This window comes from Castor canadensis, chromosome 10 (assembly GCF_047511655.1).
Source record: "Castor canadensis chromosome 10, mCasCan1.hap1v2, whole genome shotgun sequence".
Lineage (NCBI taxonomy): Eukaryota > Metazoa > Chordata > Mammalia > Rodentia > Castoridae > Castor > Castor canadensis.
The window spans coordinates 73569340-73592641 of NC_133395.1; the positions used below are offsets into that span (position 1 = coordinate 73569340).

General features: G+C 36.7%; 1 protein-coding gene across 9 annotated transcripts in view; it reads right to left on the reverse strand.

Annotated features, from left to right (window-relative positions):
• The window catches only part of Fry (FRY microtubule binding protein), a 424076-nt gene that overhangs the window by 89724 nt on the left and 311050 nt on the right, over window positions 1-23302 (reverse strand). For all 9 annotated transcript variants that reach the window (XM_074043595.1, XM_074043591.1, XM_074043590.1 and 6 more), the window contains 10 exons: window positions 22402-22488; window positions 19779-20038; window positions 19205-19394; window positions 18187-18311; window positions 16006-16063; window positions 15077-15168; window positions 14653-14825; window positions 13181-13341; window positions 10928-11038; window positions 4404-4558 (listed from right to left, as the gene is read on the reverse strand). In XM_074043595.1, coding sequence (XP_073899696.1) covers window positions 4404-4558; window positions 10928-11038; window positions 13181-13341; window positions 14653-14825; window positions 15077-15168; window positions 16006-16063; window positions 18187-18311; window positions 19205-19394; window positions 19779-20038; window positions 22402-22488 — 1412 coding nt within the window. The remainder of the gene's footprint in view (window positions 1-4403; window positions 4559-10927; window positions 11039-13180; window positions 13342-14652; window positions 14826-15076; window positions 15169-16005; window positions 16064-18186; window positions 18312-19204; window positions 19395-19778; window positions 20039-22401; window positions 22489-23302) is intronic.

Here is a 23302-nt window from a genome sequence, read left to right on the forward strand (position 1 = left end):
AGCCTAACCTCTGATATTCCTTGACAGACAGCGAGGCTATTTTCAATTTGTACTATGTATTCTCATACTTTTCTACAATCTCTCCCTTTCTTCTCTCTCTGCTTTGTACATTTTAAGCAAATGTTCTACACTGAGTTCTATACCAGCCTCTAGAAATATATTATTTTTAAATGGACTCAGTCTGTTGGGAAACTGTGGAATGCCTGCAGATGACTGTGGTGCTGATGGTGGTGTATGTGGGGGTGATGGTGACATTTATGCTGATGTTGGAGGGGATGATGGTGACGTTTATGCTGATGGGAAGGTAATGGTGCTATTTATGCTATGATGTGGCTACTTTGTGCCAGGTGCTAGGCCAAGGCCTTGATCTATGTTTGTTATTTGCTCTTCATAAGAGCCCTGAGAGACCAAAAGAAGTGAAGTATTTGCCTGAGCTCATGCAGAGCCAGCGGGGCTTACACACCCAGGTATGTCCAACTGCAAAGAATTCGTGCTCTTGTCCACAGCTCTCTCAGCCTCTCACACTGCCCAAATAACACACGACAAGGCCACTCTAATTTGGAATCCTTACAAACTGCAGTATCGAGAGACAGACCTTTGTGACTGTGAAAATAGAAAGGAAACTCCCTCCAAGTCCTACAGCAACAGAGATGCCCTAACTGAAGCTCTGCCTTCAACACTGGGATTTAATGCACACACACACACACACACACACACACACACACACACACACACACACACTGGGTTGGGGGTCTAGTTCAAGTGGTAGAGCACCTGCCTAGTAAGCTTAAGTCCTGGACATTACCTCCAGTACTATAAAAAAAAAATGCAAAAAGCACTGGAAAATATTACTAGGTCACTGGGGATTTGGAGGCAGGAAAAGAGTAGACAAAGTCTCCCTCTTATGCAGGACCATGCACTTGAACATGTAATTAGGACAATTCGCAGAATTGCTTACGACTGAGCTATGGAATTCATGTGGAACAACACTGCCAGGAAAACAGATAGAGAAAGCGAAAGAAAGCTAGATATGGAAAAAGTGAGAAACATTTCAAATGCACAATTAAGCACCGATAAAATATCTACACCTAGATGTTTAGAATAGGCTTAGAAATGGAATTGTACATAGGTAGCAGAAGGTTAAAAAAGTTAACACAGCTGTGATCCTACAGAAAAAGAAAACCAAATAATAAAATAAATATTAGAGATAGATATGACACAGAAATGAAACAAGATATCAAACTATCTAAAAACAAGACATCCTGAAAAATTTGGGAAATGCCCACCAGCCCAGTTTACCTAGAACTAAAAAACCAAGCTCAGGATGACTTTGTGGTATTCTGAAGAGAAACAGATTTTACAGAAAAAGCGGGGGTCATTCATACTTTTCTCCTCCAATAACTAGTGAATAATAACAGTGTTTATAAGGTGCTTCCCCGTATAAGGTCTTAGATCAAGAGATTGGTTTTGTTTAGTCCTTACTCTATCATCATTCCCATGTTACAAAGGAGGAAGCATTTGTAGTACTCACTCAAAAGCACACAGTCTGATTAGAGGAGAGGGGAGATTTGAACCTGAGACAGTCTCCATACACAGCCCAATCCCCCAAACTCTGTGCTCTCTAGAGATATGTTGGCTGGCTGACAAACAAATGAAGCCATGTGTCACTCTTAGGAAGTGAGACTGTGATTCATGAATCATAAATTTTGCTTATCTTCCTTGTTTATAGATGTTACTTCCTCAAGAAATGAAGATTTATATTTATTTTTAAGAATTCAAATTTTCTGTTTGATTTAAACTAGGAAAGACTTATAGAAAGTTAGAGTAAAACAAACATACAATAAAAACTCCATCCCTGAAAAGAAACTCCAAAAATTCTTTAAAAATAAAAACTTGGATTATAAATATAATTCAAGAAACATCTGTTAAGTATATTTTCTTATTATGTTGGAGGGTAAAAATAAAAGATGGAATTCTTAAGTGTTTAAATGTGAAGAGAACTCTGGTGAGTTTAGCTAGCGATCAGAGACGGCCTGTACTTTTAATATAGTGTTAATATTGATTCATCATCTTGGGCAGCCTTTTAGTCTTGTTCAAAATTTCCTTATCTGTTCCATACTGGTATCATTTCCAGTTAAGGGTAAGGCTAATAAGTACATGCACAGAAGGCAAACAGTTATTGGAATTAAGGATGCCTGACAGGTAAGCTATTATCTTTTGTGGTAAATTACAGTGCTGAGTTGCTTTCATAGCTTTTAATAAATATTCACCCAGAGTCACAGCGTAACCCAGCTATGTTGTTTTGACTGGAGACTAGTGAGTTTGCCATAGACACACACACACATGTACACACACCCACAATCCTTTACTGCTATTAAAGAAATCAAAAAGAATGTAGAGAACCATTTTTTTCCAATTATCACATCTAATGAATACAGGGATTAATATATTAACTATGCAAAAGGGCTATTCCTGTCTTCTAAAACTCAGGAGAGCAAACTGAAATCGACAAGAACATTTAAAAAATTCAATCTTTTAGTTAAAGTCAGTTATAAATGGTCCTTAATAAATTAATCTGCTTACGAACTGACATCTTTCTCTAAAAATAAATCCAGCACATGATTACTTCTACTTGAGGAGACATTTATTTTACAAGAAGGATTCTTGTGTAGGAGTTACTATAGAGATAACTTGAGAAATTTAAGATGTGGTTCAGTTTGGCATGACTTTTCAGGAACATATTTCATAAGATAAGGAAAATACCTTATCTTTGTTTCTTACAGAAACAAAGCAAGAACTGAAAAGACCAGAATTGCTTTAGAAAAAAAAAAAGAGCTCTAAAAATATAAGTGCAGATTGCTTAAGCCTATCTGGAGACCCGTCTAGACTATACAGGCTGAGAACTTAGGAGAAAGACCAAATTTAGGCAACAGCTGAAACTTTAAATTCTGAACCTGATCTGCGGTGAGAAATGGTCTTAGAGACCAAAATAGTTTAGGATAATAATTTAAAATGTCTACATGGAACAGAGGTTTTAGGAACTAATATTCTTGTAACTATAAGTATTATCGAAATTCAAATTGCTAGATTCATGAAGCATTTATGTTTCCCTAAGGAAAAATACCTACATGTAGTCAGAAGAATGTTGTGTGATATTTTATGAGATAATCATTCAATGAAATAAATTTGACTAAATAGTTCAAATCAAGTTCACTGGGAGAAACACAGCAAATAGGAAAATTTTATTATTCTTCTTTGTGTCAAAGAAAGAGGTTCCAAATCATAGGTTGTAACTACATTTTTTACAATCAAAAGGCCATGAAAACAAAGCCTTATTTTTAGAATGTTGAAATGTCTAAAATAAAAACTCTCTGGAGAAAGAGATTTTTGCAACACTATTATTTTGCTACTGTCGAATAGGTATACATAATTTTTACTAATGCTTGTATCGAGTAGTAAAACTTGATGGAAACATTGGACAGTTGAGGTTATTGTCATCTGCTATAACTTTTATGGAGATTAAAGGATATAAGAAAAATTCTGCTACTAAGACTAAGGATAGTGAAAGCTTTAAACTTGAAAAGGTATCTACTATTATTATAAAAGAAAGATAAAAAATTTAAAGGGAAGCTTGTCCTTTTAAACTATGTTCATTTTAGGTTTATTGAAAGTAGATGTCTTTGAAAATACTGTTCATATTAATTTAGACCCATAGAGGTTGGAATTGAAAACTAATTCACTTTTATTCCCTTGAACCAGGAGCTCAAGATAGCTATTAAAATGCAACATTTAATAAAAAGGAGAATCGATAGTCTACACAAGCCTTCCCAAAGTCAGCTGCATTCTCTAATAGCTTAAGCAATTGGATGGATCTTCATTAACCCTCTCATCTTAGCTATGAAGTTATTTCACTCAAAAAATCTTAGTGCTGACCAACTTCACTAAACTATTAATTTATATGGGGCAGTGGTTTAGAAAGTATAATCTTGGAGCTGGAGGTATATATAGCTCAGTGGTAGAGTGCATGCTTAGCATGCCTGCTGTCCTGGGCTCAGCCTTCAGCACCCTTCCAAAAACTGTAATCTGTAGAACCCAAGGCACCACATTTCCTTTCTTAAGTTCTGCACAAAGGAGATTTAAATAGTATAGCCTGCTTCCTGGGTTTGATTTGGTCTACAGGTGGCTGACGGGCTTAGAGTTCACACCTGTCACAAACATTCATGCACATTCTTTTAATTACTTTAATGTGTCGTCTTTATCATTTTCAAATTCTGCTCTTATACTTCATTGTAAGTTTTCTGAGAAATTCAAAGAAAGGGCATTATGACAACAAATCTCTCCTGTCCAAATGAGAAAAATCAATGCAAAATTACAGGGAATAGTTTATATACTAAAATGCATACCTGCTTCCACATACAGTCGCAATGGCTTTGAAGCAGCCAGATGCAAGTTGGTAGGAACCTGTGTAGCATCGGTCAATGGCCCAATTAAAAAGGTTTATTTGGTCTGGATTAAGTTCCAACAGCAAGACAACAACTTCACAACCGAGTTGATGAACCTGAATACGTGGAGTAAATAAATTATTTATAGTTAATGAAAGAATGCTCTTGACAAAAGTCATAACATCAAGTTTAGCCAACATATATTGCATAAATTGAAAGTGAAATGTGAGCATTGTTTTGGATTAATTTTCATACCATATATTTTTCTTTAAGAGGGTACAATGTTACAACCGAAAACTGAAATGTATAAATTTGATTCAATGTAAATCTGTTATGTAGAAGCAGCTCATTCTCATTTTTTCACTCTGAAAAGATGGTAAAAGATTTATTGGCAATGTTTCTTGTTTTGCATTTTAAATCTGAAAATTATTAATACTATTTGGTTAATAATCAAATATACCAAAGGATATTCTCCATGTATACTAAGTCTTTTAAGGAAAAAACATCAGAGGGAATTCAGTTATGATGTTTAATAATTAAATATACCATGTGAGGCTTAGCTGCCAATCTTTCAAAAAGAAATACAGTCCTTAGAGAGAGTAAGTGCAACTGATCTCTGTACGGAATGAGGACTATCGTTAATGATGATATAGTGTGTTCTTGAAAAATGCTAAGGTGGATATTAAATGGTCACACCTCCCAAATAATAACTATGTGAGGTAATGACTTTGTTAACTAACTATACCTAACCATTCTACAATGTATATATATTTCAAAACATCACATTGTACAATTTTATATATCAATTTAAAAATAAATAAAAAAGAAATCAGGCTAGGAGCTGTAGTTCATGCCTGTAATCCTAGCTACTTGGGAGGCAGAGATCTGAAGGTCTGCAGTTTGAGACAGCCTGAGAATCCATCTTAACCAATAAAAAGTTGGATGTGGTAGTATGCACCCTTAATCCCAGCTATACAGGAAACATAAAGGAAACTTGTGGTCTGAGCTAGCCTAGGCATAAATGTGAGACCCCATTCATAAAATAACTAAGGCAAAAAGAACTGGGGGCATGGCCCAAGTGGTAGAGTGCCTGCCTAGCATGTGCAAGGCTCTGAATTCAAACCCCACTATTGTCAAGAAAGAAAGAAAGAGAAAGAAAAAGTTCAGTTTTAGGGGAAACTTCTTAAATTGAGGCATTAGTAATAAAAAATCTTATAAGATAGAATAGGATACATTAATCATTTCATGATCATAAGCAATTATCTTAACTGAATTTGGTAGTGTGACCACAACCAGGTTAAAAACTAGAATACAATCTGCCCTCCAGATCTGTGGTTTCTGCATCTTCAGATTCAATCAACCAGAGATTGAAAATATTTGGGGAAATTGTGTCTATACTGAGCACATACAGACTTTTTTCTAGTCATTATTCCCTAGGTAATACAGTGTGACAACTATTTATACAGCACTTACCTTTTATTAGGTATCCTGAGTAATACAGACATTAAAGTATACAGTGGGAAGTGTGTTCCATGCAAATACTGTACCACGTTATATAAGATGTTTGGACAACTACAGATTTTGGTATCTGCAAGGGTTCTGGAATGCTCCCCATGGATACTGAAGGATGGGCAGCATGACCAGCTCCACTGACACCTCCCCACGGAGCTATCTTGTTACTAGTCTCCCTTTTCTCCCCAGATCTCCAGAAGTAACCACTATCCTGACTTGCATGATTAGTTTGGGTTGGTTTTGAACTCCATACAAATGGAATTAAATGGTATATAATTTTGTTTCTTGTGTATTCGGAGAAGAGCCCTTTGAGAAGTGTTTAGGCCATGAGGAGCCCTGATGAATGTGATTAATAGCTTTATAAAAGAAACCTCAGGGACCTCACTTGCCCACTCTGCATGTAGGGACACAGCAAAAAGATGATCATCTATAACAAGAAAGTGGGTCCTTATCAGACACCTAATCTGCCAGCATCTTGATCTTGGACTTCCCAGCCTTCAGAACCCTGTGAAATAAATTTCTGTTGTTGATAAGCCATTCAGTCTGTGGGCTTTTGTAACAGTTTACTGAGTGAACTAAGATACCTGACTGCAAAGAACCTGATAAACTTTTCCAAAGTTTACTGGTATTTCAATAACCTCTATTGTGAATTGCTTGAGTTTCTTGCTCATCTGTCTAATGAGTCTGTTTGTACGTCATTTATTTGAGGGGGTCCTTTATATATTTTAGATAAGAATCCTTTGCTAATATATTACAATGTATTTCACACTATGGCTAGCCTGTTAATGGTACCTTTGGCAAACAAAAGTTATTAATTTATTCTTTATTATGGTTATACATTTTTTGCAGCCTGTTGAAGAAATCTTGCCTTAAACTCAGGAATGAAGATATTCTTTTGTACTATTTTCTAGAAACTTTAGTATAATTTACCTGTTATATTTAGGTCTACAATCCACCTGTGATGTACTTTTGCCTATGGTGTGAGGAAGGGATCAAGTGTCTTTCTTTTTCACAGGTCTGTAGTGCCACCTTTAAAGTAAATCAAGTGCTCACATATGTGAATGGTTTTCTTGGCCTCACAACTTTATTACGTTGGTATATTTATCTGTCCTTGGGTCAATACTACAGTGTCTTAATTTCCATAAATTTGTAATGGGTATTGCTTTCTGCTAAAGTAAATTCTCTCACCTTTTTTTTTTTTTCTCGATGAACTCAGAGCTCTGAGCTTACTACATGGTTTACATGTGCTTACGTGGCTCGACCAGTTGAGCCATACCTCCAGGCCCACTCATTTTTCTTACATTGTTCAAAATTAGCTATTCTTCATCTTTTGCATTTCTCTCCATATGTGTGTGTGTTTGACAGTACTGGACATTTGGCAATACAAGAGCTTCATGAATACTATGAAAGTCCTCTACCACTAAGTCACACCTCCTCCCTTCTCTCCATATATTTTAAGAGACTTGTCAATTTGACACAAACACACTGCTAAGATTTTTTTAACTGCTTTTTTTTTGGGTGGGACTGGGATTTGAACTCAGGGCTTCAAGCTTGCAAACCAGGCCCCCTACTGATTGAACACACCTCTAATCCACTGCTAGGATTTTGACTGGGATTGCACTATCTCTATAATGAGGCTGGTGAAGAACTGACATCTGTATATGGAATTTTCCCATTTATGAGCATAGTATGTTTTTTTCTTTTTTATATCTTCTTTTAGATTTCCTCACTAATGCTTTATATATTTCTATGTAAGAGGCCACATATATTTTTGTTAGGTTTATTCCTAAGTATTTAGTGTTAATTCCTAGTTTAAAAAATACTATTATAAATGGTACAATATCACAAATTCATTTTTCTCTTTACTCATTCCTGCTATATTAAATATAATTTTTTATTTTGGTCTATTTATGCAGCAACCTTGCTAAATTCACTGAATTTATGTATAGTTCTTAAATTTTTTACATACACAATCATGTCATATGTGAATATGACATTGTTGTACCTTTTCATTCCTTGATCTTTGCATTTTATATATCTTTTCTTTTCTTTCCTTCCTTGTATCTTTTCATTCATAATGCCCTGGTTAGGATTTGATCTCTGGTATAATGTTGGTCTTTCTTGGTCATTCTAATCTCAAAGGGAATATACTCAATACTAACATTAAGTATGGTGTTTATATGTAAAGTATTTTCTTTTAAAAGATACCTTTTTATCAAGTGAGGGGCATTCTATATTATTCTTAGTTCTGCTAGGACTTTTGCTCATGAATAAATGCAGAATTTTATCAAATGCATTTTCTGATCTATGGGATGATCACATGATACTTTTAAAGATTCTATTAATATGATGGATATACTTGATATAATTGATATATAAACTGCACATTACATTAACTTTGCAGATCTTTAATAAATCCAACTTGATCATGTTGTGTCACTTTTTAAATATATCAATGAATGAAATTTCCTAATATTTTGTTTGCAATTTTGCATCTATGCTCATGAATGAAACTGCCTTTTAATTTTCTTTCTTCTTGTATCCTTGTCCAGTTTGATATCAAGTAAAGCTGGTCTCATAAATTATTGAAATATCTTTCCTTTTGATGTATTTTAAGAATTTATATTTATTTATCATAAAATTTTTTATTAGGATATATTCATTATATGGGGGGCTTCATATTGACAATTCCAAATAGGCTTATATTGTACATTGGTTAGATCACCCCTATTGCCTCTCCCACTCAACTCCCTCCCCACCCCACTTAAAGCAATTACAAGAGGCTTCTTTTTCTCTTTCATATAAGTAAATGAAGTCCATATACCCTCACCTTAATCTCCTTCATTCACTCATCCACCCCATTAGTACCCTCCCCACACTGTACCTATTTTAGTCCTGACTTTTGTTATTAATATTTAAGTTGATGCTCAAAGGGGATTCTGAATGTATCCCTGCTGTGAATATACTTTACTTTGGTCCCTTCAACCTCTTCCATTACTCTCCCTTACCCTTTTACTTCCCACCCTCCATTTTCTTTTCTTTTTTTTTTTATTTCTTTTTTTTCTTTTATTATTCATATGTGCATACAAGGCTTGGGTCATTTCTCCCCCCTGCCCCCACCCCCTCCCTTACCACCCACTCCGCCCCCTCCCTCTCCCCCCAACCCCCTCAATATCCAGCAGAAACTATTTTGCCCTTATTTCTAATTTTGTTGTAGAGAGAGTATAAGCAATAATAGGAAGGAACAAGGGGTTTTGCTGGTTGAGATAAGGATAGCTATACAGGGCATTGACTCACATTGATTTCCTGTGCGTGGGTGTTACCTTCTAGGTTTCAGCAGCTTCAATACACATCCTAATATCCTCTACCTTCACAGATGTTATGTTTTATGATATTGTTGATGCCTTATCATTTGCTTTCCTTTCCCTCTTTCCCCGAGCTCCAGAGTAGTTCCACCCTGATAAACATGTTCCATATATGAGTTTGTGTATGGATGTGTTTGTTTTTTGTGTATATGTTTATCTTTTGGCTCTATCTTCCAAAAGAGACATTTACAGGTGTCTCTGTTGTATCCTGTTTTATGTTCTTTTGGGTAGATGCCCAGGAGTGGTATCACTGGATCTCATGGTAGCTCTATCTTTAGCTTTTTGAGGAATCTTCATACTTCTTTCCATAGTGGTTATAATAATTTGCATTCCACCAAGAGCATCTATATTTAATCAGTACAATTTGTTCCTTAAATGCTTGGTAGAGTTCACCAGCATAATCATCTGATCTTAATATTTTCTTTCTTCCTTCCTTTCATTTTTTTGGTGGTACTGAGGTTTGAGCTCAGAGCCTTGTAAGGCAGGTACTTCTTCCACCTGAGTTATGCTTCCAACCTTTTTTGCTTTAGTTAGTTTTTAGATAGGGTCTCAAGTTTTGCCCAGGGTTGGCCTTGGACCACAATCCAATTGCTTGCTGTGTATCTGGGTTTACGAATGTGTGCCACATGCCCAGCTTGTTTGTTGAGATGGGGATCTTGCTAACTTTTCACCCATGTGGCCTCAAACCATGATCCTCCTGATCTCCACTTCCCAAGTGCTGGGATTACAGGTATGCACCACCACACCTGGCAGCTTGCAATTTACTAATTTCTTTAATACTTATATGACCACTCAGATTTTCATTTTCTTCTTCTTGTGTTTTGTTTTTTCTTCCTTTTGTTTTCCTAGGAATTTTTTTATTTTCGTATGTTGTCTTTTTGAATGTGTGCAGTATCTGCAGTGATGTGGCCTTTCCATGTGCCTTTTCTCTTACTCTCTCTCTAGATCAGACTTGCCTTGGATTTTTTAACTTTATTAGTCTTAAAAAATAAAACTTTTGTTTTTAGTGATCATCACTATTAAATTTGTCCCCTTTCAGTAACTTCTGTACTTGTTTGTGTTTCCTTCCTGGTACTTTGAGTTGGATATCCTATTTTCTTTTGTGACATCTTGTGATGGGTGTTGCATCATTGGTCACCATCAGCCTTCTTCTTTCTGACATAAACATTTCATTATATCCATTTCATCCTAAGAAAGGCTCTGTCTACAGCCTAAAATTTAGTGTCCAGTATTTTCATTATTCTTCAGTTAAAAAATTCCTGTTTCCATTGTTGATGGCTCCTTGATTCACCAGTTATCTAGAAGTATATTTTAAAATTACCTTTTTATTATTTATTGCTGGCTTAATGTTCTGGGAATAAAGGACATAGCCTGTATCATCTAAATCAAGGTAAGACTTGGTTTATGACCTAGTTCGTAATCAATTTTGGTAAAAGTTACTGTGATTTTGACCCTGTTTCTTCACAGAGTAATGTGAACGACATGTCCATCTGGGCTGTGTACTGATGTGGAAGAGACTGTGTATGAACAACGCCTGCACAGTTCAGTAACTCGATTAAGGCAGAGCCTCAGATATGTAAAAACAATACAATTTTGCCTCTTACTTACTCGTAAATCTTGACAAGCCAGAATGTTGTCAAGCCACTTATACAGGTAGCCATCTGGAGAAAGGCCCACGTTATCGAAAACAGGGCCACAGCACAATACTGCTGACATTGCCTGAAAATAAAACCAGGGAGACATGGAGACAAAATCTGGAATATCATGTCTTGGTACCCAAATGACTTACAGAACAGAAGTACTAGATTTATAGGTGATGGTGGCTGTTTTTTTTTTTTTTTTTGGTATGGGGTTTATTTTATTTTTTTTACAGTTTTAATTTACATTTTTCTTTTTTTCTTTTTTCGTTTTCCTTTTTCTTTTATTATTCATATGTGCATACAAGGCTTGGTTCATTTCTCCTCCCTGCCCCCACCCACTCCCTTACCACCCACTCCGCCCCCTCCCTCTCCCCCCCACCCCTCAATACCCAGCAGAAACTATTTTGCCCTTATTTCTAATTTTGTTGTAGAGAGAGTATGAGCAATAATAGGAAGGAACAAGGGTTTTTGCTGGTTGAGATAAGGATAGCTATACAGGGCACTGACTCACATTGATTTCCTGTGCGTGGGTGTTACCTTCTAGGTTAATTCTTTTTGATCCAACCTTTTCTCTAGTTCCTGGTCCCCTTTTCCTATTGGCCTCAGTTGCTTTAAGGTATCTGCTTTAGTTTCTCTGCATTAAGGGCAACAAATGCTAGCTAGTTTTTTAGGCGTCTTACCTATCCTCACCCCTTCCTTGTGTGCTCTCACTTTTATCATATGCTCATAGTCCAATCCCCTTGTTGTGTTTGCCCTTGAGATGGTGGCTGTTTTAAAAAAGTTATTCCTCCAAGATTTTAAAGCATTGCTTGATAGATTCAATTCAAAAATGTATTACAAAAGTGTTTGTGTTTATAAACGCTAAGAAAATTAGCTTTGTGGATATGTACTTTTATGGTTATAACAAATATTTGTGATAAAAGAGTATTTAAAGAAAAATGACTAATTTATAACATTTCAAATAAGGATCCTCTCAATGCTTTCAAATGAATGAATTCAGCTTATAAGATAAATTCAGCTGTTTAAATTTTGCTTTTATGACAAGTACATTAGCTAATTAATATACTGACTTAAATGGAAATGTGTAGAAATAATTATGATTTTTGATCAAAGGCAAAGAAAATGAAGAAAATAAACTTTACTTCCTTTAAGGTGGGAAGGGATGGAGAGAAGTTGAACTTGGCAGGTTCAACTGACCATCAGGGGCTGTGTTAATTACTTTTGTGTTGCTGTGATGAAATACCTAACATAAACAACTTAAGAGAGGAAGAATTTATTTTAGCTCATGGTTCTAGACATTTCAGTCCATCATGGCAGGGAGGGGGTGGCAGAGCAGCTCGCATCCTGGTGGCCAGGAAGGAGGGAGAGAGGGAGAGAGAGAGGGAAGAAGGGAGGGAGGGAGGGAAAGGTGGGGGGCAGGGAGAAAGAGAGAGAGAGAGAGAGAAAGAAAGAGAGAGACAGAGAGAGAGAGAGACAGAGAGAAAATGAATGAGAATATGCCTGTGCTAGGGGTTGGGGTTGGTGTAGCCCACATTCAGGGCAGGTCTTCCAGCTTTCCTCAACATCTTAGTTAATCCTCTGTGAAATGTCCTCACAGACACACAGGAGGTGTACTTTATTAATTTATTAGTCTCTTCTCAATCCAATCAAGTTGACAATCAAGATGAACATCTTTTAAATTGACCCTTTCAAGCCAAAGGTCCACAGAGCATATGAGAGCACTTGGTCACTTGTCTAAAGGACAGTGGGCTATAAGACCTTGCTGCTACAGATTTCAGAGTGTGGAAATTCACTTCCAGCACTTTTCTAGGATAGGAGGAGACTAAAAAGGGAAGTGGCTCTTGGTTGATTTTGAACTTAAGGTGACATCCATTTGTATTTTTATTTTTTAGACAGGAAGTAAATTGGCAATGTGGCTACTTGAGGGTTAAGAAAGAAAACCCTATGATTGTCAGGTAAGAGAAAGACTGGATGAAAGTGGGAACTTGAAAAAGTTTTGCATTTTGCAATTGTGATCCAAGTATGATATTTCCAAAGTTAGCCACATCTACCCATCTATGTTTAAGAGTTTGGAATTTTAATTTATGTATTTATACGTGAGTGTCCATTTGATTTTTTTCATCTGTTCTTATATGGTACCCTATTACTTATTTTAACCTTATTTTTAAGGCATGGTGGTTAGGCTGATGAAGGAGAAGCTACTGAGGAAAACATCACCTACCTTTAGTGCACAGTACTGGTATCTGGTAATCTGATGATTTCTGTCACTGTAACGATCCAGAGGCGTGAACATGATGCTGAAGGGTCCTGCCCACTGGCTAAACAGGATGAAGAGGTGGTGCCTCAGGCTTTGCTGAGGGAAGAGGAACCTTCGGTGGTGAACTAGGAGAACAGAGATAGGGTCTACTAGACTGAACACGGGTACACAGGATATCACTATTATGTACAAGTCACAAGTTCTGAGGAAAGGAAAATTGCACTTCCTAACTCTAGTTTTCTTTTCTTTTTTTTTTTTTTTGTTGATGCCATGGATCAAATCCAGGGTTTAGTGCAGGTTAAGCACACTTTACAAAGGAGCTGCATCCCTAGGTCCCTAAGTCCCTTTCCTTCCTTCCTTCCTTCTTTCTCTCTCTCTCCTTCCTTCTTCTATGTTTTTTTTTTTGTTTTGTCTTTTTTGAGACAGGGACTCACAATGTAGCCCAAGTGGGCTTTGAACTTGTAATCCTTCTACCTCAGCTTCCAGAGTGTTGTATTACAGGTTTCTACCACCATGCCTGGCCCTTCTTTATTTAGGTAGTGAGACCTGACTTGTAAACACATTTCAACATGATTTTCCTTCCTATGTGTGTCTCCTTCCTCTCTTCATGTTGCAGATATGGACTCAGAGTAGGAAGTAGAAAGAGACAAGGGGACCTACCGACACACTTTTCTAATCAATCCCTAAGAAAATGACAATTTCCCAGTTAATGAGTGTTCCTGACTGCTGCTGCCTGTTAGCAGGAAGAACTGTGGAGTACAGGGTAGATTGCCTACATTGTACTTTAGCTGAAGAAGGCAACTCAAATCTTAATTTAGGGTCATCAAAGATGAGGATAATGGTAAGAAAGTTAATAACATGAAAATAACAAAAAGTAGAAACAGTTGAGATGTAGCATTTTGTAGTTATACCAAAAACTTTTAGAGTAATTTTTATACCAAACTGACTGGCTATTTTGTTTCCTATGCTTCTATCAGAATGAAAACAGTTCATACTCATAGGGCCTGTGACAGATAATTCTCAAAAATCTAATAATTAACCAACTGTAAAATATATTAAGCTACATAAAATTCAGTTTTTGATTATGAGGAGTCAGAGAGCAGGACTATCGCTGAAATTACGTGTTCACAGATTAGCACAGAGGTAATTTGGAAAAAAAAAAAGAACCTTATGTGAATGTTTCCTCTGAATTACTTCCATTCCAGGAAGTTCATTTTCAGATAAGAACCAAAACAAAGATAGCAAAAAACCAAATTTAATCCTACTGTTCCCTTGGTGACTCTGCTGAGTTAGGGTGGCCTGTTCTCATATGTATTTCTAAGTATCTCAGAATAAATGATTCCATCCCAGACTTGCATGTAGGCTACTAGAACTCAAGGGGAACATGAAGGGTTTCCCAAGCCCAAAAGGCAATCTGAAATGATGTATCCCTGCACCTGGAACACACTGAATCAAGTTGGCGACCATGGCACTAAAATGTGCCCGAATATCTTTAAGAATTTCAACTTCCTTGTCATTTTCAGCTTCCAAGAGCATTCGGGTCAAGTCCACGTATTCCAAGAACAAAGCTCCAAGAGCTAAGGTATCCCGTTCTAGGGCTCCATTTGTGCTAGAACAAAGGAAAATTAACCTTTTAGACAATTAATCTTTACATGAAAATAGTACATGCATCAATAAAAAACAGAATTCACTGTCAGAATTCGTATAGTAAATGTGGTCCTTCTGGGCGATATAAGTAGAATATGAAAAAAGAAAAAGCAAGCTTATAAAATGTTTTCAAAGGAAGACAGAGAGATGGAAAAAGAGACAAAAAGACCTCTGTGGTGAAGAGAGATCAAATGAGCAGAATTCTGATCCCACCTGTCACTTATCACTCCAGCATCAGCCAGAAGTTCAAAAATCCTAAGTAGTTGTAGCCGTAACAAGTCTCGCCGTTCTCGGCGCTTCTTGTTCTGTGTAGAAAGACATAACACCACTGATGGCCACAGAAATATGAACTTTGTTTTAGGAGAGTGTATGAAAGAAGGTCATAATCTAGTATTTTCAATTTTCTACACATAAAAGACACACATCTTCCTTTCCTCCTAATTCTTGAAGATAATGCTATTATAGGCCATAAGACACCAATGTTAACAGGTAACAAGCCCCATTACCCTAGGACTCCCCATGACTGTGGAAGGGTCGAGCATCTGAAATGAGCAGAAGGGGTCAGGGGATGCTGAGAATCTCCACTACATCTGGTCATAGAGGTAACACTGCTTGTTATTTAAACCACTAAATCTTGCTACATCTTGTATCCTATCTACTACTTAGGAAGTTTCTTTTTCAGCCTTATTACTTATTTAAAAAATCTTGGTAGATTATAAGAGAATTCTGAAATGGATTAACTACAGGGGAATTAATGTTGAGAAATATTATCATATACTAAACGAGACAAATACTGTTCTCGGCCATTGGCTCCTAGTAACAAACACCCAAACTAAAAAAAATCAAACTAAATTTTAACTCAAATCTTTTTCAAAAACAATGTAGTAAAATATATATGGCTATGTAAGTGGTTTTGTATTTGTACATTTAAAAAATACAATCTATTAAAATAGTAACCATATTATACTAAGCACTTAAACAGTGAAAAGTAATGAAAATTCCAGAAGTTAAAATATCATGAGTCATTGTTAAAGACATGTTGGGGTGTTTGTATTCTTTTAGGGAGAACTATAGATTTTGATTTAAATTCACACTATTGTCCAGGTAAGCCAAGCCTTAATTATTTAAGTTCAGAATCTTACCTCTGGTCTTCTTTCTAGAGCTTCTTTCATTAAGGGATGAAGTTCTTCTACCAATTCTCTATGGAGGAAAAAGATAACATTTGAAATTTATTGTCTTTAACACAAAGCTTATCACCAAATGTACCACTCAAGCCTAACGTGCATTTTCCACTTTGCATCTGATATTGAAACTCTGGCTGTTCCATTTCCCCACTACGGGGTGAACTGCAAACAGATCTTGGCCTATGTTTTGTATCATAGGTCTTAACACCAGTACTATGCACATACTTTGGGCTCAAAAAATACTTGCCTACTTGATTGAGATCTCTGTGGCAAACAAATGAACAAACAAACACCCTCATTATAACAATTAAACAGTATTTCCCAAGTGCTTACTAAATTCAGAGCACTTCCCTACAAGCTATGAAACTGAAAATAAATACAATTTGAGTCTGCACGCAAGAGATTTCCAGCCCATTTGCAAGAAATGAGACAGATATAACTACAATGGAGTCACCTTTGGGACCCATGTTCAGCAGGCTGATTTACAGTTGATTTTAAAAATGAAATCTTTCATGCTGGAGGCACAGCTCAAACAGGAGAGGGCCTGCCTAGCAAGCTTGAAGACTTTAGCTCAAACCCTAGTAATGGCAAAAAATTAACAGCTCTCTATATCCTTTAAAAAATATGATGGAAAAAAAAGAAATCTCTCAATTTCAGAGCTATGTAATAAATACAAATTATGGCAAATACTAAAATAGCAAGGTTCTCGTTGAAAATTTTTTTCGTGTGCAGTATCATGTTTGAAAACTATACTTTCTGGTAGGATATCTGTACTACTAGACATTACCCTTCAGTAAAATCCAAGGACAGGAAGTTCTGTCCAGGGCATTCTGTACCGAGAGACAGGAAATGAATTCAAATCCTGATTTCTCCAATATAGATGCCAGAATTTCCTTATCAAAGAAATGGAGTATCAACAGTCTCCTCTACCTAACAGCTACCATTTGCCAAATATTTCCTATGTGCATATTCACACGTATTATGCCAGAATTTTTATTAGAGAAATACACTTGTGATTCCAATTTTAGAGTTAAGGAAACTGAGGCCTTAGATATATTTTCCAGAGTCATGTGGCTGGTCAGCTGATTGTTACCTACCTGTAGAAATGCTGAGATGGTCAGATATGTAAAAGGACTTTACATTCTTTGGGAAAGGAATTGTTATTGTTACCTTCTTTTAGGGTGTTATATATATATATATATAATGCTTAGTCTTAAGTAATTTACCAATAACTGGTAAAATGCTGGTTAACTGGCATTCAAGTAAGCAGAACCTATAATTCTTATCCTTTTCTAAGAGTAAAAATCTGACTCCAATCAGTAAGTTGTTTCTAAAATATCTCATTAATCTTTATTTATTTATTTATTTATTGGTGGTTGTGGGATTTGATCAGGGCTTCATACTTGCTAGGCAGGTAATTTGAGTTACTCCAACCAGCCCCAATCATCTTTATTTTTTTCATAGAGAGTTTTTCACCAATGTTCTCAGCTTTCCCTTTTCTATCTGCATGGCAATTCCCGTTTAATATTTGTTTTATACCTATAGACTTTTCTTGCTTAGAAAAAGAAACAGCTTGAACTAACATTTTATGGTGCCTCTTTTATAAGGTTTTGATGTTGTATCAGATAGAATTCTTATTTGATTGCAGATACAAAATAAAGAAAGCCAGAAAGCCAGTTATGCTGTTTCCATTGAAGCAGAGAAAGTACCTTATAGAAAGATAACTCTCCTAGCTGAACACACCCAGAAAGGTTCTATCCACGCATCACTTTTCAGAGTGAATTCGTGAATGGCTGATGGTCACACATTGTTCTTATTTTGATGTTATGATCTCTGAATAGTATGACTAACTGGGGAATGATAGGGTATTATCTTCATTTATAGTTATCTATGACAAAGTTAGCAAGTGAAATAAAATCTGCATGATATAATCAAAGTTGCAATAGCTAAATGTGAAATGTGAGGCAGTTACAAGCAACGCTTGTTATGTGTACCTCAACTGAAGAAGACATAAAGGAAACTGCATGCAGCCCATCAGCTCTCCAGGCACAGCTGACACACATACTTAGGTTCACGCTCAGAAAGACAACTACAACAGCAGCGGTGTGTATACTTTAGAACTCAGTAGGACTACTGTACCTGAAAACGAGGGAATTTGTTCTTCCAAATCCTAAAACTAAGGATTCTGTGATCTCAATGCTCTCTAGTCTCATCAAAGGCACCAACTGCTTTAACAGAACGCCCACCGATGGGGTGCCGATGGCCTGGAACAAGTTGATTAGAAATGAAAAGGAGGTATCATGGTAACTGATGGCTCTTTTAGTCACATGATGATTCCATTATAACAGTTTCAAAGGACTGAGCCATATCCCAAGGCACTGCCATCATTTTGGGACAAGGAGAAAAAAATGCATAAATTAATACAGAACAATGAAGGGATTTCACATCTGGGACACAAATTCTAAAGAAAAAAACATATATAACATATCCTTTAAAAAATTTATTTTATTGTTTTTACATTTACTTACATGTGTATACATTATTTGGGCCACTGCAGTTCCTTTTTTTTTAAAGCATTTAAATCTATAAAACTATCTTTAACAAAATAATTTAATCAAGGCATGGTTCAAAGGTAAATACTTCATGAGGTGTGAGAGAAATGTAGTACCCAGGACACTAATAAAAACAAATCAAGGTATGGTCTTTTTTTTTTGGCAGCACCAGAGTTTGAACTCAGGGCTTCACACTTGCTAGCCAGGCACGCTTATCACTTAAGTCGCTTTGCCAGCCCTTTTTGTAATGGGTTTTTATCAATAGGGTCTTGAGAACTATTTGCCTGGGGCTGGCTTTGAACCATGATCTTCTTGATCTCTGCCCCCTGAGTAGCTAGGATTACAGGTGTGAGCCGCTGGCGCCAGGCAAGCTATGGTCTTATGTAAGTTTGTCAACTTCTCTATATCTTCTGTTCTCCACTTGCCAGGGAGGAGTAACAAATAATTCACATAAATGCTCAATGGAATTTAGAAATGTGTAGTATGAAAATCTGATCCCGTAATACTCCAGATGGCAGGCATAGTGCAATTTGCACTGGGAACTGTAGACAAACAAGCTAAAAAAAAACCTTACAGAATAATTCTTCTGAAGCATGTCATGTCACCTTGTTATCGTAGCTCACTGTACCATCAGGTGTGGTCGCCATTATTTCTGGAGTGGAAGCTCTTAAGTGTCCTGGGCTCATAATACTGGGTTTTGCAACTCCAAAACAGAGAATAAGGTAATTTCTCCACAAGGTAACATAGTTGTCTCCGCTGCCTGCAGTGCTGGTTTTCTTGGCATTAATTGGGCTGCTAGAAATACAGAATGAAAAGCAAGAGTAAATATTACTTGTTAAATAAAGACCAAAGGAGGTACTCAAAGAGTCAAGGTGGCTGTCCATCAAGGATGTAGTCTGAGGAATATGTGCAATGGATGAGGAGGCAAACAGAAGAATTTCACAGTCCCTTTCATCATTAAGAACCTGAGATTCTATACTCAGACAGTCATATTGATTGTTAAGGGAAAAAATACTTGCTCTAGACAAAAACTTTTATGTGCTTTTACTCAATGTTAAGAATTCTGTAGCAGGAAATTCAGAAATTAGAGGCCTATAATCCAACCTATTATATAAAATGAAAATTTAAGACAGCAAAAGTAAAGCAAGCAAGACAGAGGAAAACACATGGGTGCCTTACTTTGGGTCCACCAAAGGCATCACTGACTGGAGCCGAGTGAAGGCATAAGGCCAGGCATAGCTGAGGGCCGTGGGGCAGTGTTTGGGAAGGTTCTCCTGCCGGAGGAAGCTGAAGAGGCAGAGGACCCAGGGGTCTTTGACAGACTGTGCGAAGATCCAGACATGGGAAGGGCTCTTCACATCATAATGGCTATTGACCAGGACTGCGCTCCATTCCACCAGCCACTGAAGATCCACGTTATGGGTCAGTGGTAACGTTGCCTGCAGCACAGAAGTAGGCAGAGGATCAAATCTTAAAAGACATGATTCATTCTTACCAGGCTCAGACTGACTCTGCTTCTTCCACAGTGCCTTTCCCACTCACCCATGCAAAGGGACAGCTTTGGATCTGAAACACTTATCCTACACCGACTGTACATATGACACTGGTACAGTCATCTGTGTTTCCTGTGCCAGCCAAGAAGCAGATTAAGCGCAAAGTTCAAGGATCAAGGTTATTTTTCAATAGCTTTTTGATGTCACACAGAGCTATGCATCAGTATACAGAAGCTGTTCACTAAATATTTGTTGAGCAACACATTAAATTAGTCCATTTAAACTCGTCCATAGATTTACCATTTTAACATGCTGAAGTATTCATCTCCAAGATTCAAAAATGTACTTTTATCTCTGCAATTTGTGTGTGTGTATACACACTATAAAAGCTGTTTTTTTAACCTTCACTTAGACGGAAATATCTTCCCTTTGATTTTAGAGAAATGGCTAAGCATATTCTTTTTTATGAAAGTCATTTTGCTGATGCTTTTTGAGATATTTGCTTATTCTTGCCCTATGATATCAAGCCAAGATGATACATTTAAATCCTGCTTGAAAGATAAATATATATACATATATATGTATATATATATATATGTATATATATATATATATGTATGTATGCTGGTAAATTCTTATATTTCAATTTATTGATTTAATTTCTTTCTCTTTTAAGTCTAAATATCAATGTTTAGGGGACACCAATTTTCAACTGATCTATCTATTGGGGCAAGATGGAAAATTGCATTGATGTTTGTTAGGCATTTAGACTGATACATTTTATCTGTTGGGTCTATGAGCTCCCAAGGGTACCATGCTACAGAACTTGCCTTGAAGAGTAATGGGCTGGAAGGGGCAGAGTTGGTACTTCAGAGCCTGAAGATGAGATTCCAACATAGGCTCTGCCCAAAGCCTGTGATCTGGGAAAATCACTGACCATCTCAGACTCTCTGCCTACTTCATTTACAACTTCGGAATTATAATATTGCTTTCACCCAATCGTTCAGTGAATTGCATGAGAGAATGGATATAGAAGCACCTGATCAAAGCTAGCACTGTTCCCCAATTCGTCAGTATTGTTGACCTAGTGACCCAGGTTTAGAATTCTAAGTCTGGTAAACAGAGAACGAAATGACATCAACAATATAATATTACCTATAGGAAAGTAAGATATGCATGTAAAACAATTAACAGTTGACTACTCCATTCCATGTTAAAATAACTGAACTTTTAAAAGACATGAATAGGACTTCTTCACTAACACTGCTAAAGTCTGTAGAGCCTTGCTAATAGGTTTAGTAATTATCATTGTTATTATGACCATAAGCAAGAACAGGGATACTAGGGCTGGGTATGTATCTTAGTAGTATGTGCAAGACCTTGGGTTTGATCCCCAGCGCTGAAAAAACAGGGCCTATGTTCAATCTGCATTCAATCTCTGTTAGAAAAGGGCACGGAGCGCTCACAGATGTCTTCAGGTTTTGTATTCATTTCTATATTTGACTAGTATCTGCATCAGGCACCAGCAATGTGATTCTGCCAGTCATCCTAGAGTGCACTGCTTCTCTCCAGTTGGTTGGCTGAAATGAATCCAAGTTCATTTACTGTGATTTCATTTTAAAGTCAGATAGCTAAAATCAGTTTCAACTTACTTGCTCAGGAAGTTGAAAGTTGCCAATATGCTTTTTTAAAAGGAAGAATGTATCTGAGTAGCAGATAATGCTCTGCTAGACCCCGAGTCCAAACAGTGGCAAGTCTGTGCTAGCTCTCCCCTTGTGTATGACTGTGAACAGTACTGCAGAGGGAACTCAAGGTCTGTGCACGCTAAGCAAATATTCTACCACTGAGCAATCCCCACTTAAAAGTTTCTGAGTTTCAGTAACTGTGAAGGTCAAATGAGGTAGAAAGCATCTTGTAAACGATGAAGTAATGCATACATAGAAGTTACATATTAAGAATTAACATTGTAATATGAAATTTTAAGTACAAAGTACATTTTAAGTGTTAAATATAATGACAAAGGCAAATTAATTTTCCTTAAGAATTCTGAACAATTCTTGAAATTGAAACTTACAAAATATTATCTGTATATCTAAGGCTAAAATTTTGTTTGAAAGTCATCCAAATTTCTCCTAAGCCATCATTTGAAAAGCCAGTCTATTTTCCTTAAGTACTTTTGCATCAGTTTATTAGTCTGACATGAAACCCTCAAATTTGTACACATAGCTTTTCTTTGACCCTCTTTTTTAGACAGATCCAGACTTCATATGTTAAGAACTGTTAGCAATCAGGATAAAATGTGTACTTACTGAATCTGAAACTGCTACATGAATGAAACTTTCAAGAATGGAAGAACTTAGCTGATCCATAACATCAATCATCGGCCTGTCATCATCCTGTAGAAAGGGGAGATGATTATTCTCCATGGGAAAATGAATCTTTCCCATCCACCCTACCGCCCCCATCTAGTACATGGAAAACTGCTTGCCAGTCAGTGATAAGGGTTTTCTCATAGAGATGTGAGTGCCAAGATGGTGAAACACAGTGAATAAAAGACCCTGTGGTTCTGAGCGTAGCCTTTCAAATTTCAGTGGAAGATAATTAGAGCTCCAATTTCACACTGTTCTGAAAACACACACGCCTGAATTTCAGACTGGCATGCACACAAGAATCTAAACACCAGAATCATAGTCACAGACGTCTTTGTGTTGTCATTAATCTAAAGGAGTGGAAACCCTTCAAGAATGTTCTTTGTCAGACTACTCAAATGCTGCTTATTTCAAGTCACTGGTCAGATAAGATAACTGATTAATGTTGACTAGGGGGACTGACCATGCATTCTTTGCAATAACCATATATTTTTCAGCTTTTTGATTATAAACAGCAAACTGGAAAGGGCAGTGATAGAGAGTATCTTACTGAAAATTCTACATGAAAAATATGTATACGCTGGATGTGGTGATGCAATCCCAGCACTTGGGAGGCTGAGGAAGGAGCATTTGAAGTTTAAGTCCATCCTGGGTTACATAGAGACCTTGTCTGAAAAATAACGAGGTCTTTCAGTACTTTTAAAACAAAAAAGGAAAAAAATATACACACATACTCACGTATATGAATATTCATATCATCTCTTATTTTAAAGAAACTTTGAAATATAAAATGATTCACTTAGAGTCTTGCAGGAAAGCTTTGCAAGGTCAGTATTCAAAA